Source organism: Rattus norvegicus, chromosome 1, assembly GCF_036323735.1.
Source record: "Rattus norvegicus strain BN/NHsdMcwi chromosome 1, GRCr8, whole genome shotgun sequence".
In the NCBI taxonomy this organism is placed as follows: domain Eukaryota; kingdom Metazoa; phylum Chordata; class Mammalia; order Rodentia; family Muridae; genus Rattus; species Rattus norvegicus.
Window position 1 is genome coordinate 203794740 of NC_086019.1, and position 18794 is coordinate 203813533.

The following is an 18794-nucleotide window of genomic DNA, read 5'->3' on the forward strand; positions in this document are numbered from 1 at the left end:
AGGCTGGGGGCATGGGTTAGGTCTGTGAAAGGAATGAATGACATATGGACTAGGGCCCTCAATAATGACCAAAGACTTGGGACTTCTTCACCTGCCATTCCCGAGCTCCCTTACCAGCTACCCAGCTTAAAAATTGAAATTAATTCCAAATTCATTATTTTTTCTTTAAACATTACAAATTTGAGGAAGGGTACTTTTAGAATAGAGGCCATGGTGTGACAGTGCCCTCACTACATTGGTGGTTTAATGCCCCAAACAGGAGAAATGGAATAGGGCCTGTGTGATCATGGTTAGAGAGACCAAATCTCTACCAGCTGCTGGCACCCCCTCCAGTACACACACACACACACACACACACACACACACACACACACACACACACACGCTCACGCTTTCTTCATACTGGTCTTCTCATAAACTTGTATGAGGTTGTGTTTAATGGAGCATGTTCTTGTGTATGCAATGGGTTAATACTTAGATCTGTCATTATTAACGTGAACATTTCTAGCAAGACCTTGCTGCTGCAGCTTTCCCCTGCATGGAGGGTGATACATGATACCCACAGTGATGACTTAAGGTCCTGGCCATCCAGAAATAGGTGCTGACCCTAAAGAGGCCCCTAGGGAATCCTGGTACCACTCTGCAGTGACTTGAGAGTATTTAAAACTGGAGAATGTTGAGTGACAGTACCACTCCCTCATGTGCCCACACATGTGCTATTTATTGTGACTGGGTTAGAGTATCCTGGAAGGTAGACCACATTCATTTTCTCAAGCATTGAACCATCAAAAATAAGTTTACAACCCAATCTGCGGAGCATGGGAAAAACACTCCACTTTTGATCAAGAGTCTGAAGACAATAGCCAAAGGTGCAGAAGATCTATGAGGATGTCAGACAGTTGAGGACATACAGAGCCTCTAAAATCATAGTTGCTGAAATATAATATGTAGATAAGGCTGAATAGATACAGGTGAAGAAATTTGTGACCTGACGAATGGGTGGAGGAGTGGCCCAGAAGCAGCATTGAAACTCAAGAGCTGTGGCAGAAGAAATGGGGCAGGGTGAGTGGTCAGAGGGCCACATCCAGCAGGACATTGCCTGCCTGTGCTTATACCTGTCTGCATCACAAATCCTCAGGAAGCAGTGAATCCTGAGCTGGAAGAATTGAAAGTTCAGACACCGAGTAAAACAGCATTGCTTCAAGTCGGAAGAGGAAATCTTACACTAACCTGAAGAAGTCGGCATATAACTCATGGAAAGGCAGTAGGCCGTCCAGAACCCCAGCAGTCAGAAGCAATTAGTCACTCATGAAGAGTAGAGGCAGTTTCCTCTCAGGAGGCCATTCAGAAGCTCCTTTGAGATTGCATGTCCTCCTTAAAATTTCCCAGTAAGCGTAGAGAAGAGTTGTTTAGGAGAGTGGGATGTTATGTTCTACCCACACTTCCTAAAACTGCTGTTAGCAGTTACCTCTGTGCTTTGGTCCACTGCTCCTGTTTCTTGTGGTACATTCTAACTTTGAGCTGCCTCAGGCTTCCACCTTGACCTTTGGGGGACACTGGCTCCTGACTTACATAAACAACAGCTCTAAACAACCATGTTTCTTCCTCTTTTGTTCATTTGCTCAAGATCAAAGTAGTGCCAGACAGAAGCCAGTTTCGGAGCCATGCCAGACAGGGTCTGAGGACCTCTGGCTTGAGTCTGCATATCCAGTATGCCACCACATGGCTCTGAGATTATGACATTAAATAAGGAGACTGTCTAGAGTGGTGGCTAACCCTTTATTCCTCCCCCATAAACAGTATCACCTCAGAGGGGGATTTCAGCTGCTCTTGACTTGACCCTTAACCAGTTCAAAGTCACTCTGGTTGATAGGAGTGGGGCCCAGCCTGGTGCTGCTCTGATGAAAGCAGCTCTGAGAGGAGCACACAGGCAGGAGGGCCACACCAGTGGGCAGGTAGCAGGCTGGCACACAAGTAATTACAGTGTACACATGCTGGTAATTGCACGTTCAAGAATGATAGATGAGGAGGAAGGAAGAAATGAAGACACGGTGTGGTTTTGAGGGGAGCCCCAGCGTTATGCCACAGCTACACACAGCTGTGGGCTAGGACATGATTAATGGATAGTATCCCACAGGGTGTTCATGGTGACCGGACAGTCATGGCTGGTGGGACCTCACCTTCCAGCAGGCACAATACTCTGGTGGAAGCGTCCTGAGGGAGCCAGGCTGTCTGCTACCTCCTGTGTATGAGGAAGCCAGTGTTCCTCTCAGCAGTGTGCAGCCTCAGCTGCAGTTTGTGGCGCACTGAGTTGATCTTGCTTACTCTGAGGACCACACTCAGCACCGGACACTTTTCCTCTCTCTGGAAAGGACTGCCGGGCCCCCATTCAGGGGATGCATACTTCTTGGGGAGTCTTCCCGTGTCTCATGAGAGCAGGGCCAGGCAGCCTAAGCTCTGTTCTTGCACTTCTTACAGCAGAGGCAACTGGGTGGTAGAGCCAGGCTGGTACTCTGAGTCTTGGTGGCAATGGATCTTGGTCTCTGAGGAGGGTAAGGTCACACTGGATGGTTGTCATTCTGTTTTTTAGGAATTTACCCGTAACCCAGGTACACACAGACCCCACCGCCACCCCATCTTCTAGGGAGGAAAACAAGTGATTCTGTTCTCTTTCTTTTTCTTTAGCTCTTGGAATTTGACAAGGAGTTGTCTGTCTTTAAGGACAGACTGTATGAACTGGACATCTCATTCCCCCCCAGGTAAGGGCCCTGCACCTGCTGAAGCAGGCAGCCTTCCTAGCGACCTCCTCGGGTGTGCCTGTGTGTCAGTGCTGGTGTGTACATCCATGTGCATGTGTGTACATGTGTCTCTAAGAATGAGTATTGCACACATGTCTGCAGGTTTGTGCCCTGTGTACATAAGCACCTGTGTATGTCACCATGGCATCTTTGCATGTCTGTCTGCACATGTGGACTTGTGTTCTGTGCATCTGTCTGCATGCACACGTATGTGAATTATACCTCCCCGTATCATTTCCATGGCTTGAAGAAAAGAGTTAACTGTGAGTAATAAACAATTCTATTTTTTAAAGACCCCTTTCCAAAGTGAAAACAAAACCAAAACAAAACAAAAACAAAGTCATAGCTTTTCAGGTGTTGGTTTTGCGGGCAGCACGCTGAGGGTCTCTGGAGGTCTTGAGACTCACTTGGCTTCCCTGGGGGAGTTCTGAAGTGGTTCACTCTGGTTCTCCTGGAATCTTGATATCCAATAGCACTGGTTCCCTTCAGATATCCAGGGCCTCAGAGTGCTGTGGTGTAAAGGAAGGGCAAAGGCCTAACAGAAAGCAGTGTGTGGTATGTGATGGACCAAAATTGCAGATTTACCCACCATCCTCTGCTTTGCCTCTTGGCCTTTGCGTCTTCCTCACAGCAGTGTACAGAAGGTGGCTCCTGAGGATAAGGGGTGTTGCAGGCAAAAGCTTTCAGTCGCTGTGGGTGTTCTTTCTTCCAGCCCTTTGGCTGTGTCAGATCCCAAGTCTTCTGACCTAAAGTGGGGAGGGCACTTTCCAACAAACTGAGCTGTTCTGTCCATTCAGCCATACTGCCCATTTCACACCTGTCTGGTGGGAAATACCGGGGATCTTTTCCTCAGAAGGAGGGTCCTACATCCCATATACAGACAGTTTCTATCCTCTCTGCTAGTGCCACTCCATTGCTGTGCACACTGTATATGATCAAACATGGCAGTGGGGAGCCCACTCCTACACAGACCTGGACTGTATGTGATCAAGCATGGCAGTGGGGAGCCCAGTCCTTACAGACCTGGACTCCTACCGCTCTTCCCTTTTCAGCTGCCAACCATAGCCCCCTGACCTGGAAGACTAAGGTGAGGAGCTGGACAGAGTTTCAGGGATGGAGAAGCAGGAGCCACAGGCCTAGTAACTCCCAGACATCTGGCTAGTGCTCAGGTCAAGGTCCTGGACACTTGCACACTGGCTCCAAGCAGCAGGGCTCAAGGAGGTTACCTCATGAAACTCTGACCAGGGTACCGGGCCCTGCAGCGCAGCCCAGTGCTAACCAGTGGAACCCTGCATCACAGTTGTGAGCAACAAAGTGACTTTCTAAGTACATCCTGTCAAACATTGAGGGACCTATGCTGACACTCATGTGTCTCTTAAACACTCTGAATATCCCCAGTGAATCATGGGTATTGGTGGAAATGGGACCCATATGACCAAGAGTTAAGAGGCCTAGGGTCTACAGTGGGTGGGATGAAGACAGGCCTGCCCCCTCAAGACTTGTGGACTGAAGTTAGCATTTGTCTTGAGATTTTCCTCTCAGTGTTATAGTCTTGAAAGTCACCTGCACACCAAAGGTACAGGACAGGACTCAACTAGGCTGAAAATCCAGAGTAGTCTAAACCTGAGCAACATGGCAAGAGACCTGCTTTCCCCACCTGACAGGAGCAGCCGTCATCTCTCACAGATTTGAAGCCATCTTGACACACCAACATGTTTTCGTCAATTGAATATTGTGTTACCAAGAAGGGGCCCTGCATGATGAGCTCAGGAAGGTGACTCTGAAGGCCTCTGAAGGTCCATTCCTTCCAGCCTGCTTGTCAGGATAAGTTCCTCTGAGTAGGGAACAGAGGAAGCAGTGGATTTTTACAGCAGAATCTTTTACACAAACAGGAAAGGATCCTGCATCAGGATCCATCTGTGCATTCAGAGATGTCTAGGAAGAGGTGTGTACAGCACAGTCCCCAGGAGTAGCCGCAGGAGAGGTTGGTTAGTACAGCAGAGTGCCAGAGTGCCCCTGAGGTGACCATAGTCTTCTTACTGCTGAACTGAGTTTGTGATGTGACTTGCTATAGGGATGTTCTGAGGCAACTAAGGAGAGTGGTCTTCAAAGAAGGTAGCGTCCCAGATGTCAGGGTAGAGCAGGCAAATAATATGAGCTCTCAAAAGCAGAGCTTCTTTAATGAGAGTCACATTCAAAGCTGAGAAGAGTTCACATGTCCTTCTGGCTGAGAAGGTGACAATGGCCTCTATCTAATAGCCATCCAGTAGAAGGCCAGTAATGAAGTAGGAGCCATCCGCCATCATCCTAATGTGTACACTGAGCACATGGGAGGCATCACCAGGCGCTTGTTGTCTGGTCTTACAGATATCCCACTCTATATAGAAACAGCATTCAAGTGGAGGAGAGGAGAGATGGTCCAAACTGAACTGCTACATCCAGTGTATTGCCGGGTCCACTTTCTTCTCCAGTTATAGCATGCATCTTTGTCATGGGCTTCAACAGAAGGCTCCTGAGACAATTCAGGAGGTACACAATGTCCTCCACTACCACCTCCCGGGACACTGCCCAGGAAGCAGTGCTGTTCCTTCTCCCTTTGGCTCTACTGTGTTTTTAAACCATGGCAGGCTGAGAGTGGTAGCACATGACTGTAGTCTTGGCTACCTGGGAAGATCAGGAGGTGGAGGCCATCCTCGAGCATACATGGAGACCCTGTCTCAAAGGCCCTATAACACCAAACAATTTATAGTCCCTGTTGTGTTGTCATGTGTGCTTTGGAGAGCCATTCCAGTGGAGAAGGAATAAGCAAGAGTGTGAGCTGGAAGGAGCTGGGGGTTGAAGTGTGGTGTGTGGCCTGGTAAGTACTGGGTGTACTCCTAGGCTAGAAGTAGATAGTCTTGGCCTGCTATGATGAAGCACACCATTAATCCCAGTGGTTGAGAATCAGAGGAAGTCCAATCTAGTTTGAAGCCAGCTAGGTCTACACAGGGAGCTCCAGACAGCCAGGGCTACACAGTGACATAGTGAGACCATGTCTCAAAATGAAAAAAAGGAGAAAGTTAGCCTTAGGCATACTGTATGCACAAAAGTAGGTGTGTGTGTGTGTGTGTGTGTGTGTGTGTGTGTGTGTGTGTGTGTGTAGGTGCGTGCAGGTATGCATAGGTGATGATGGGTGCAGAGAAATCATTGGTGTTCATATTTGCCCATAGATGTACATATGCACATACTATGAGGGTTTGAATATGTGGTGTGCAGGATGTATGTATAACTATTTGTATATGTGTAAAGTATTGTATATGCATATACAGAATGTCCACGTGTGCAACACCTTTGTGTTGGAACATGAGCATTTACATTTGTGCACCCCTGTGTGTATATGTACACATATGTCAGTACATCTGGATACTCTCAGGGCCTGTGTATAGGTGTGCACATATGTGAACGAGTGTGTAAATTGTGGGTGTGTATACAGAGGGGCATGTTCAGGGTTTAGATATAAGGGGTAAATTCATGAATGCACATTATGTGAATAGGCACATGTTCTGATTGTACACGTGCACAGCTGCTAACAAAGCAGTGTCTCACTGATGGACACACTTGGGACTTCAGCCTGTACATCCAGAACTCACTGCACTTGTTGCAGAGAAGTGCACCTAAAGATTCTGCCTGAGGAGCGTGAGAACACGCGCTCTCCTGTGGCGCTGTTCTGTAGGCAGGAGTTATCTGGAGAAGCTCTCATGTGAGCTGGGAGGAGCCTTCCTGGGAGACAGCAATGGCTGAAGCATCTGTTCTCCCTATGAGCTTTCTCATCCTAGGCCTCTCCCTACATCTCTTCACCAGGTATGACAGGCAAGTATACAGGAAGGCCATAACTCCACCATCACACACTTTGTACCCTTGAAGAAAGCCCCGGGACCTCCTCAGAACTGTACCCACTTGTTGAAGGACTAGTGCCACCTCTTAGGCCTAAGGTCTGACCACTGGACATACAACTACCCTGGGGCTTCCCAGAGTCCCTGCATTCCCATTACCATGATGCCTAGAGGGTAGAGTGAATGTAAAATATATGCTGGCTCTACTGACCCCAGAGCCACTGTGAGTGACTGGCTCTGCTTACCTCCAAAAGCAGCTCCCGAGGTCTAGAGCTCCTACCTCAGCTCTGTTTCCTATGGCTAAGTGGTCAGGAACCTGTGTGAGGCTTGCCGACTGTTTGAGATGTGACTACCCTCATGCAGAACAAGGTGTTCCTGAGCACCCAGGTTGCATGTGTCAGAAACCAGGCAGCTTCTGTGCATCCTCGAGGGCACAGGCCACACTGGGTAGGCATGAGGCTGCCACATGCAGCCCCACCCCCCTTCCAGGGCTCTGCCTTATCACGGAGTGTTCACTTGTCTTCACTTCTACTTCCTAAGCTCTTACTGTGTCTTGAGGAACCTAACCTCTGCTATCTGAGCTGTGTGCACTTCACCAGCTAGACCTACTGATGCACCCGCTTTGTATTGTCCACCTTCGGTGGGATCGTCTGATGAATTTCTGTCCTGTGTGCACTTTGCCCAATACGAAGCTTAACTTGAAGGGGCAGTTCAAGTGCTATACAGATTAGATTTTGGGTTACTCAGAGAACACTGGATTGGAAGAGCTCCACTCTCAGCAAACAAATAACATAAGGTCAATGTTTTTAAAGAACACCTATGTTTATAACATGGATGTTTCACCTCCAGTAGGTTCAGCATTAGAAGTAGCATTGGTTACATTTGCCAAAAATCTAGAAACAAGTCTTATATTTATCATTTGGAACATAGTCAGGAAGCAAGGAAGCCATGGAACTGGTCTATCACTGGGTCCTGGTTCACAGAGTACATGCAGCATGGGACAGTCAGTGAACCAACAGACAGAGAATCCATGCCTGCGACCTGTGGTCCTCTACAACCATCCTGAGCAAGCTGCTCCTGAAACCATAGCAAAGGGAGCTGGGGCAGGCTCCAGCCTCTGACATCCGGCCACCAGGCCATCCCGGGTACCTCAGCTGCTAGGGTCTTCTACTTAAGCATGGCATTTCACAGTTGCCATGATTCGAGATGCCCCATTCATTTTCTTTGGCTGTAGTCTCACTTACCACTCCTGTTTCAGGCATTTAATAGCAGCTGGTGTCTTTGAAACCGAATATCTATTCACTGTGTCTCCAAACCTCTGTGCATGCAGATGTGTTCTCAGTGAGGCTCTGTGGTACACAGACGACAGAGCTAAGTTGTCCTCAACGCTACTGCCTTTGCTGTGCTGTGTGTCCAACATTAAAAGCAGTGCAGGGACTGAGAACAGGTGACCTTCTGCTAGGTGGAAGCAGAGAGGCCCCTGCCTGGCATAGCTCTCCCTACTCTGAGGACTGCCTCAGTGCTACCTAACGACTTCCTTTAGCTTGTTTTCCCCTGGTCCAAGAAGGGCCAAGAATTGAAGCAAAGGCATGAATCACACTGGCTTCCTCTCCCTACCACCCGAGGCCTGCACCCTAGGACTCTCAAACACAACAGGCTTTGTGCTTCCCACAGTGTGGTCATGGGGGCCATGGCAACACTATCCAAGCCTGGCCTGCCCAGATCTTGGGCCTAGCCTTGTCACATGAGCCAGGCTGCAAGCAAACAGCCAGCAAAGGGCCACTGCCCACATCCTGACAGAGTTTGAGGGGCGAATAGGAAGAGAGGCAGCGTGGAGGCAGCACAGGTGGACAATTGTTAATTTTATCAGCACTGCAATTAATTATGACGAATATTCCGGGAGCTGTAGAGAGCTGAGATAGGGCAGGTTTGCCCTTCCTCCCACCCTTTTGGGTTTGCTTCCAGATAAGTCTGCGTGCACAGCCCTGCCAGCATTAATCAGCCTCATGCAGACCTTACATTCAGCTGAGAAGCCCCTAAGAAGGTGGAAAGACTACAGACCCCATGTTGGCCTCCCCAGGCCTACCTGGATCAGAACTTCCTGCTTTTACACGTTGAGTATTGAAGAACACCTCAGGCTATGGAGTTGAAGGCACTCCCTTGTAGCAGCTAGAGTTTACCTTGAGACCCATAGGATCCAAGGGAACATGGAACTCAAGTTTGATAAGTGTAGGCAGTCGGGGGTGATGCCCAATCTCTGTCTCTCCAGCTGTTCTGTAACTCATGGAGGAGCCTGGTCTAATCAGTGACTACAGGTCCCACCCCCACTGACAGAGGGCTCTTCCTTGCCTCTTAACGGTCCTGGCTTTACAGGTCTACACAAGCTCTCCTGGTATTCACTGTGCCTGAGAGACAAACTCTCACATCTACAGACTCACTGGGAAGTAACCTATAATCCCCAGACCTAGAGCTTAGTGTTTCCACTAGACTCTGTGCCTGGACTAGTGGTAGAGCATCCAGCAAGGTCTCCAGGACAGCAGGGTGTCCAGGGACAGTGACCTGTGTTTGGGAATTGTGTCAGAGCTCTTGTCAGACATAAGATGATGACTTGTAAGAGCTAAGAACAGGGCATGATGATGCACACTTCCTGTCCCAACAACTGGGAAGTAGAGGCAGGAGGATTGGGAGTTCAAGGTCATCCTTGGTGTGTCCTCAGTGAGACTCCTGTGATACACATGCTCCTGGGCTAGGTTGCCTTTGATGCTAATGCCTTTGCTGTGCTGTGTGTCCAACATTAAAAGCAGTGCAGGGACTGAGAACAGGTGACCTTCTGCCAGGAAGACCATGTGGTCCCATCTTGCAGTCTACAACCTGCTCAGAGTGGGCATGCTGATGTCTGTGCTTACAGTGAGGTGCCCCCTCTCACTCACAGCCCATTGGGTGGACTGAGGAGTGCTTGAACAAGGTCATTGTCACCAGTGTACAAATTGGACATTTGCTTTTTCTGAAAAAAAGTGTGGGAGATTTTTACTCTTTAAAGTGATAATGTTACATGAATGAATTACAAAGGCTTTGCTTTATAGCCTAATTTGAGGTAAATTTAATCAAGTGATAATCCTCTGAGAAACATGGGCCACAAAGCCATGGTCTCTGTGAAGGACACACGCGTCTCATGGCATCTGCCAGCTTTAGCTGGTTGAGGTCTGGAGAGGTACTAAGCGCCTCAGCTCTCTGAGGGCAGTGGGAGTGGGGCCAGGCCTGTTGGTAGCATGAGCCCCTTCCCACAGTCACCAGCTGGTAGGTGACCTGACAGCTGCAGGATGGAATGTAAGTCACTCTCTGTTCAGCTGAAGTCAGCAGAAGCACATGAACATAAGCACGGTGCTCTGTGACTGACCTGAGGAAACACAGTGCACTTTGACAGAGAGTCTTATGGTCCGAAAACCATGTAGAGTGAAGCTATGCTGGAAAGGGCTCTCTCCAAGCCAGGCCTACATGGAGTTCATTCTGCAGCACAGTCCAGCAAGTGTGCCGTGTATAGTGGGGTTGTACAGGGATGCTGAGTTGATAGGTCTCCTAGGATGACAGGTACACGAGGCAGGTGGCCTCTCCACAAACTCGCACCTTGAGCACAGAGGCCTCTGCATAAATAAGGGATATATACAAACCAGCCAGCCTGACTCATGCAATACATAGGTGCATGCAGGGAGAACTAATTTTGATGGGATCACTTACCATTCAAGTTAGGCTTTATATTCTAGAAACCTCTCTATGTGCATTCTTTCCTGGATAGCAGCACACCCTTTCCTTCAGAGTTGGAGGACTGCTGAAGCCCAAGTGTAGTTAACACTTTGTTCCTGTGTCTCCACAGCTACCCGTACAGTGAGGACTCCAGCCAGGGAGAACAGTACATGAACACGAGATGCCCCGCTTGGTGTGATCGAATCCTCATGTCCTTGTCTGCCAAGGAGCTGGTTCTTAAGGTAAGAGGGAACCACGGGCTAACCAAGGAAGGGACCACCCAGCCTGGGGACATTTACATAGAGCACTAAGTTGATTGGCTGATTGTAAGATGAGTAGAAGAGAAGTACTTAGTCACCTCTCAGCTAGCACTTAGGTACAGGCAGTTGCACTGTCATCTCTCTAGAAGCACAAAGACCCTGGTCACAGCAAGGTCTAACAGTTAGTTATTGTGTGGTGTTCTGTGGAACTCTTGTGGGGGTTCATGGGAGCACCCACAAGCTATGTAAAGCAAGAACAGTTAACAGCTGTGCCCAGCAGGACCAGATGAAGGGAGGGTTTTCAGATTTCCTATTATTTTCAGTTTCCAGATTTTATATGTAAATTGCATATTTCAAAAAGTGTCATCAACTGACTTATCTCTCAGCCCCATCCATGCAGATCTAACAGTGAAAAGGGCAGACCCATGCAGGAGCAGTGAGTGGAACAGTATATGTATAGCCACAGTTAGACTGGGCTGTGGGCCCTTGGCTGCCAACAGGAGGCTGGGATGTGTGTGTGCTCTGCTGCTCCATCCCTACTGCTGCAGCTGTGATGGGGAGGGGAGCCCCTCTTGTGGGTTCCCACCTTCACCATACCCCTAGATTGCATCGTAGTTCTCATGAGCTGCTGCAGGCTGTCCCTGTGTCACACACACACCTACTCCTCAAGAACCCCTTTCCAGCTTGTGGGATAGGCCTGCCATCCGATACCTAAGGCTCTGCCCCCCAGATGCTAGACTTTTCACAACCGCACTCCAGAGCATGCTGGGTACAGATGGTGTTCAGGCCCTGGCCGTGGAGAGGGGTTTTCAGGCAGGAATGCCAGAACTGAGAAAGGATGTTGGCCAGAAGCAGCAGTCTTGACACACAACTCTACCTTCTAGCCTCATGAATGGGGCATGTGCCCCAGTTCGATGCTGTCTCTGAGGAAAGCCCACTTGGGAACCTGAAGCGACATTGTCTGTGACCTGGGCCTGCTCATTGGCCCTCTTGAGACAAAAGTAAAAGAATTAGGCAGCCTCAGCCTCTCCTCGGGACTGAGGTAGACAGAAGAAATTATGTCATCCACCAGTTAAGATTATAAAAAGTGGAGCTTATGGTAAAGTCCCTAAGATAAGTGCACTTAAGTTAGTGATCAGAAGGCTGCCAGGAACCTGTGAGGCCATGTGGGCCTATCTACAGCTCCTGAAGGGAATGCGCCCTCACATCTATGGATCTCCAGACCCGGCATGCCTACTTCAGAGCCACAGTGGCAGACCACGCCCTGTCCTCTATCATTGAGAATAGGACCTTCAGGGGTTTGTGCCTGCAGGGCTGGAGTCTCCTGCCACAGTGAGCCACCCCAGAGCACCTCAGGTAGCTCCCCAGTACCATCCATCATGCCATGCGCTGCTGCCCTCATCATGTTCTGTTCTGCTTCCTGAGTCCTAAAACACCAGGCGGCAGGGTGCCTGCGAGCCTCGGTGACGAATGCTCAGTGAGCTGTGCCTGCGTCCTGTCTGAGCCCCTCTGTAATTTGTTTATCTGTCCAAAGACTATGCAGCTGAAAACCCACGAATTCATGCTGCCTTTGTAATTTACCATGCAGCGTTTGATGGATGTTTCCCCACTTCCGAGGAGTCGGCCACATGCTCCTGAAAGATGGGCGAGTGTTCATGCATGTGGTGCTGAAGGTTATGTTTTCATACTTTCTGGCAGGCGACCATGCTGGAAAGTAAATCTGACCTTAAGCTTCCTACTGCATTAAATATAAGTCAGTTTTAGCTTTATCGTCATAGATGTTTCATCTGCAGGTATAAAACTCCAGACTGGTCAGACTTGACTGACTGATTAGCATTGACAAAACCTCTGTCTTCAAACCCAAAGCCAGGGGTCTGCCAGGAAGTGCTTGGAGCAGTTAATTAATATGCATAGGTGGCTTTACACAGCATGCTCTAGGTTAATAAAGCAGGCTTTCAGAAGCAGGTGTAAATAGGAGAAATGGGAAACCGATGAGCTACTCACATGAGGGCTTGCCCTTAAAAGGAAGCTCGGAGGGCACTAACTGCAGGGCCTGGGGCTCTGTGCTGACTAGTGGGTAGGCACAGGAGGCCTGGGGAGTCCTGACCTCTAGGCTGACATGCCCCCGTCTTCTCTAGAAGCAGGGTTCCTCTCAGCAGAAGAGCCAGCCACATGCTGAGATGTAGTAAGGCCCCCAGGCCTTCCTTCAACCTCTCTGATCCCAAGGATACCCTGAAGCCCCTGCCTGTCCCTCCTGGCAGGACTGCAGATTGCCTCAGCCTTCCTACACCCCCCTCTCTCTGTTTGCTTCCAGTCAGAGAGCGAGGAGAAGGTTGCCACCTACGACCACATCGGGCCTAACGTCTGCATGGGAGACCACAAGGTGACTTGTGCAGTGTTTCTGGGGCCCAAGGACTGAACTCCTGTGGGTGGGGAGGGAGTGGTAGGCAACTTCTTTACACTGGCTTTACTAAGCAAGCAACGTTGATCTGAGTTAATTTAGCTTTAATAAATTACCAAAGGATGGGTGGGTGGTAAGCATGAGAAAAATTATCAGTCATAACCGAAGAAAATGTCACAGTGTATAAGACAGACATCATGTCTTGGTGATGATCAGCTGCTGCTTCAGTAGACACTGGGACTGTGTCCCTGGCCTTCCTGTGCTGAGCTCACATCTGTGAGAGTGTGGTGATGCATGTCTCACGGACCAGGTGTGCACTGACCATATACAGATGACCACCCCTAACCTCAGAGTGGCCACAGTCTCCAGTGATACTGAGGCCAGGTGACAGATCCTGGCCAAATTAGATAAGTCCACATCCTCCATAGCCCAGGGCTCTGAGCTAGGGACAGTACGTACGCTAGTCATGGGTGCATATGGCCCTTGGCGTTTGGTCCTTTCTCTATAGTTCCTTACACTGATAACTGTCTGGAGGCCTACCCTCCTTACAAGCTCAAAGAGGTTATATGGGTCCTTTCATGGCCCAGCCTCAGTTCCCAGCTGCAGGCTAACTGACAGCCTGAGCTTTGTACACAACTGGCCTTTATGCCTCTGGACTCAGTTCCAGATGCTCAGGAGACATCAGGGCCCAGAGTCCCAGCGGTGGGCGGGCAGCAACCGGGGCATGCTGACCTTCCCCTTTTCTCCCACTGCAGCCGGTGTTCCTGGCCTTCCGAATCGCACCCGGGGCAGGTAAACCTCACGCCCATGTACACAAGTGTTGTGTCGTGCAGTGACGTGGTGGTAAATATGGCTCCTCCTTGCTCTCCTTTCTGCAGCTTTTCCCAGTGTGTTTGATCCTTTAACAAATTACTAATTCCACTCCAGGGAAGAGGTGCCAGCGCCATGAGAGGATCCTCGAGAGACCTCCCTGTAGCAGTGTATCGAACTCATCCTCCTAACAGCTGCATCGGAACCGCCCAAGCATCACCTGCTAGAAGGCCGGCCCCACACTTCGCTTCAGCCTCCGGACCTCCGGAAAGCCTCACATACCTCACTGTCGTGTCTGTCACGTGACATTGTAGACATATTGGGTTTAATCAAGCCACAGTCCTATTGCCAAAACTCTAACAGACAGCAGAGCGCCTGTATTTTAGACTTCACAGTTTTCCATTTTTAATGATTGTCTGTGGAGGAAGCTTCTCCATTTAGAGCCCCAGGTGTCCAGCGTCCCTCTCTGCCAGGAGGAATGTGCCGGGCACTAGCCCAGGCAGCAAGACTGCCCTGTGCTCAAGCCCGAGGCCCCGAGGTCTGACTCTCCTGCCATGTTACGTGGCGTGAGAATCACACTGCAGCTGCTTTCCATTTTTATATATAAATACATATAAATATATACTTTTTAAAAATAATTTATAAATCTTACCAAAACTTATGCTGAATATACTTTCCAGTATGAGTGCACGAGTGTCCTGAGCAGGCAGAACCGCAGTCTAGTTGAATGGCGAGTCCATCAGCAGTCAGCACCTGTTCCTGAGACAAGACCTAGCACTTGCCCAGGGCGAGGGGCCCTGTGGTATGCCTGGACTAGCAGCTTGTCACTCTTCTGCCTTTTTCTGTGTAATATTAAGAACTGAATGTGAAGTTTATAGCTAGCCTGGGTGTACCTTTTAAGAATTTTGTAAACCGTTTTGTCTGTCTTTTGTTACCGTTTTATGGTGCCAAGTAGCCTACATTAAAACCATAATCTTGTGGGAGAATTAGAAGTAGCCTCGTCCACTTCCCACAGATTGCTTCTAGCATGGGCTGTGTGTAAACCCGGCAGAAAAGCGACGGTGATGCTGGGCACAGCCTGTGCCGGACTCGCACCCAGCACTGAGAACCGCGGAAGGTGCCTGCGGAGCCTGCTGAGGAAACACAGCGTGCTTTTATTGATTTACTTCTGAACACTACAGTTCCTGGATGGGGCGGAGGCGCGAGTTAACGTCGGTTTCCCTAGAAATCACTCAAGGCCAGCCTGTGTCCTTGATGCCAGGGTCGGGTCTGTGACTGCCATGGTCGCTGCTTGCCAATGTGCCATGTCCGAAGCGGTTGTCCTCCGTGGGTTCCAGCTGTGGGTCCTTCCTTCGAAGGCCTCTGGAAGTGACTGCTCGGTTCCTAAGCAATAAAATTGATCATGGTGAAAACAGTTCCTGCTGCTTTGTCTTCTTGCTTCCTTCTCCCGTGCCTTTGAAATGCTAAGTGCCAGGAGCGGCCTCCTTTGTGCCCTGTTTGCTCTGGCCCATTCTGATTCTGGGAATTTCAGAGTCCCGTTCTGCCACAGGGCACCAAGCCCTCAGAAAAATCACCTCCAGGACATTTTTTTTTTATTGTAGTGGAAAAGGGCTATTCCCTCACACTTTTAAATGAATGAAACAAAAGCTTTTCTTTTGCTTTGCTCAAAACCTTTATCAAAATTTCTCTGCTCTGAACTTTGGCTGAGAAACCACACAGAACCAACACATTGCCCCATTTAAGGAGGGAAAATAAAAACCTTGTTTCCTTTTAAAGAAAGCCAGTGACTCAAAAGGAGCATTTGACTTCGGTACTAGAGTCACTGCACAAAAGACAAAGAGTTAAGCTTTCATGGTTCCAATAAATATTTTTAAATGCCCTACAGAGAGAAGTCTTGTCATGATTAGCTTAATGTGGAAGTTGCACATTGCGTTCACTGCTTTAAGGTGCAGTTGTGGAGTGTGGAGTAGACTTGTATGAGGCTAAAGATGGGGTTTTGTGCCCTGAAAGGTCCTAGGATGGAGAGGGTACCAGGCGCTTAGCTGCCTGGGCATAAGCCACTGGTCTTACCTATGGGTTTAGCTCAGGTAGAAGTGACCCTGGCTGAGGGGCCTCCTGTCAGTCCTCTGAGAAACCAGTGGTGGGTGTCAGGGCTGCTGACACAGGCTGAAGACTGTGAGCGCTTGGGCAGGATTCACATGATTTCTGCAGCCCTGCTTAAAACCCTGCTTTGTACTAATAAAAGTCTAAGACTGACAGCCAGCGAGGGTGCAGAGCCCACTCGGGCCTTATTACCACAGTTTAGTAATTAATTATATCCAAAACCTTTAGAATTCTGACTAAACAGGATAATTATTACAAAGTATCACCGACAACACTACCTATGGTAGAACAGTGCTGATTTGGCCCCAACCCGGACATGGATGCATAGTAAGAGCACACTTATTGCCCCAAGAGAAAAAGAAAAATACTTTTAAAAGAAATAGTGTGAGGGTGCTAGCTGCTTGCAATAGGACAAGCCTTGCTGAACTTTGGGTTACCCTTCAAATGTGTTAAAAGATCTGCACGAAAATAGAAATCATACCTGCTTTGGGGTCTCTTCCACCGAGTTTCCTGCTGGCCTGGCTCCTCCAAGCACTGAGCTGCGGTGTCCTTCCCTTCCTCGGGGCGGCTGAAGGTGCCTTCTCATGGCCTGGTCATCCTCAGTCTCACTACCACTGTGCTCCTGTAAGCTGCCATCACCGTGCGCTCTGGGACCGCCACCATGCGCTCAACCTCTGAACCAAATGTGCACACGGGCCCCAGGTCGTCATCAAGCACTGTCGCGCCCCCCTGCGCCAGGCTCTGGCGCCCACAGAGAACAGGCTAGGTGGGGTCTGCAGGATCCTGCCCGCCCGCTGGTGCCAGCTTCGTACGGAAGAAAGACGATGTGCAGCCTTGGGAGCCACGGCTCCGACGCGGACGTGTTAAATAATTTATTGATTATACAAAGTGATCGGCCCAAACCCCGCACTCCGCGCCTCACGCCGAGGCCGCGCCAACGTCCGCTTTATAACTTATTCTGTAAAAATATATATACACACTGCGGCTGGGCGGCTGGCGTCGGGGTATGCCGCGAGTCCCAGTTCTCGGGGTTCTCCGGCCTGGCCGCGTCCTCACAAGGCGTCCCCCGCGCTGCCGCCACACGGGCTAACAAGCGCCAAGTTCGAGGGTTTGTGCTTTTTGAGAAGCCGCGTGATCTTCTCGTCATCGGAGTTGGGGTCCAGGGGCCGGTTGTACTCGTCATCATCCTCCGCGTCTGAGCCACCCACCTTCAGCTTCTCGGCATCCGAGTCCTGCTTCTTTTTAGCCGACGCCATCTCTGCCGCGTGCCGCTTGCGCCACTTGGTCCGCCGATTCTGGAACCACACCTGGGGAGTTTGGGGGAGGGATCATCAAGCGGGCACCGAGGCTCCCCTCACCCGACTAGCACTCCGGACCCGCCTGGAGCCAGCGCTTTCCGCGGTCCGGCCTCAGCCGAACCGCCGCTCGCCCGCGGTTCGCAGGACACGGACTCCGGGCCCCGCCTCAATACTGCTGGACCCCGGCCCATTTCGAGCTCACCTTCACCTGGCTCTCGGTCATGCCCAGAGAGTAGGCAAGCCGCGCGCGCTCTGGGCCTGCCAAGTACTTGGTCTGCTCGAAAGTCTTCTCCAGCGCGAAGATCTGCTGGCCAGAGAAAGTCGGCCGCGAGTGTTTCTTCTTGCCATCCTTATCCAGGACCCCGCCGGCTTGGGCTGCGAAGAAGAGCGGGTGAGCGCAGTCCGAGGCCCGCGCCCAGCCCCCTGTCCTTACCGAATCCCGTGCGGGCCACTTACCCGAGCCGGCCAGGCGCGGGTCCCTCCAGGGAGAGCCCTGCACCACCCCGGGCCAGAAGATGGGCGGGCGCCCAGGCAGTTCCGCCAGCGGCTTGGGGTAGCCCCGAGCCACCGCAGCTGCGGGCCCGAAGTAGACACCTGCGGACGAGGCGAGCCCGTTGAGACGGGGCAGACTTCCCAGGAGGCCGCCACCCGCTGCTCCCACAGGCCGTCCCAGGATGTCGCTGATGCCGTGCGGAGTGCCTAGAGGCAACTGCGCGCCAAGGCTGCCTAGGGCCGGTGTCTTGAAGCCCGCCGGGCCCTGCAGCGCGTAGGGGAACAGCGACGTCTTCATCTCAGCCATGTTGTGCAGCGCGGCTAAAGGCGCGCTGCTCAGCACAAACGCGCCCGGGCGGTTAGCGTCCATGGGCGCCGCCGCCTCCGATCCTGGCGCCCATCCGGGCCCCGCTGCCACCGCCCGCTCCCGCCGGCTCGGGAAGTTTGCGCGCGGCGCCGATGGGCGCCGGTTGCACTGGGATGCGTGTAACGCGTTTCAAGCGGACGCCGACGGCCCTCACGGGAAAGCGAGAGGACCGACGGCTGCTGCGCTGAATGGGCGGCGGTCAGAGAGAAAGAAGGCAGGGATATTAGGGGCGGCTGCGGTGGTGGCTCCGGGGCAGGTCGGAGCCGCACCGCGCGGGATGGACGCACTGATAACCGCGGGGCCTGGGCGCGGCGCGCACGCTGATTGGCTGTAGGCACTGGCGACCAGGCCATTGGCCAGCGTCCGGCCCGTCTGCGCGCGCCCCCGCGGGCCATGCACTCCATGAAGGGCCCATTAGCGAGGCAGGTGCCTCCGGGGCTGTAAATTTGCCCCCTGATTTATCTCCCTAGAGATGAAATAAATCCCGTTGGATGGGAGTTTAGTTAGGCAAAGGTTTTAATGGGAAAATCAGGAAAAAATACGAGAACATATTTTATCGACCGAAAGAATGTAGATTTCAAGATCCGCTCCGCAAGCTCAAGCTTAGTATGCTTAGTTCGGGGAAGAGCCTGGGACGGCGGGACGCCACAAG

At 51.0% G+C, this 18794-nt stretch overlaps 2 protein-coding genes across 4 annotated transcripts in view; one reads left to right on the plus strand and one right to left on the minus strand.

Annotated features, from left to right (window-relative positions):
* The window catches only part of Inpp5a (inositol polyphosphate-5-phosphatase A), a 190360-nt gene extending 175064 nt beyond the window's left edge, over positions 1-15296 (plus strand). For 2 of the 3 annotated variants that reach the window (XM_006230486.4, XM_063269679.1), the window contains exons 12-16: positions 2686-2759; positions 10542-10653; positions 12986-13054; positions 13828-13864; positions 14000-15296. In XM_006230486.4, the coding sequence (XP_006230548.1) occupies positions 2686-2759; positions 10542-10653; positions 12986-13054; positions 13828-13864; positions 14000-14073 (366 nt within the window). In that variant the 3' untranslated portion in view covers positions 14074-15296. Of the gene's footprint in view, positions 1-2685; positions 2760-10541; positions 10654-12985; positions 13055-13827; positions 13916-13999 lie in introns of all 3 variants that reach the window. The other variant, NM_001108923.2, reaches the window with a different exon arrangement.
* Positions 15297-16842: 1546 nt separating this feature from the next.
* On the minus strand, positions 16843-18383 carry Nkx6-2 (NK6 homeobox 2). Its single transcript, NM_001107558.2, has 3 exons — positions 17740-18383; positions 17486-17658; positions 16843-17292 (listed from the first exon to the last, which is right to left on the minus strand). The coding sequence occupies exons 1-3, from the start codon at positions 18143-18145 to the stop codon at positions 17038-17040; spliced, it is 834 nt and encodes a 277-aa protein (NP_001101028.1). The 5' UTR covers positions 18146-18383; the 3' UTR covers positions 16843-17037.
* Between the last annotated feature and the right edge of the window lie 411 nt (positions 18384-18794).

Excerpts from the sequence above, each read along its gene's own strand:
- Nkx6-2 (NM_001107558.2), bottom strand. The coding sequence starts at position 18,145 with ATGGACGCTAACCGCCCGGGCGCGTTTGTGCTGAGCAGCGCGCCTTTA. Across the intron at positions 17,659-17,739 it reads CCCGCGCCTGGCCGGCTCGG|CCCAAGCCGGCGGGGTCCTG; the intron begins GTAAGTGGCCCG and ends TCTTCTTCGCAG. Across the intron at positions 17,293-17,485 it reads TGACCGAGAGCCAGGTGAAG|GTGTGGTTCCAGAATCGGCG; the intron begins GTGAGCTCGAAA and ends CAAACTCCCCAG.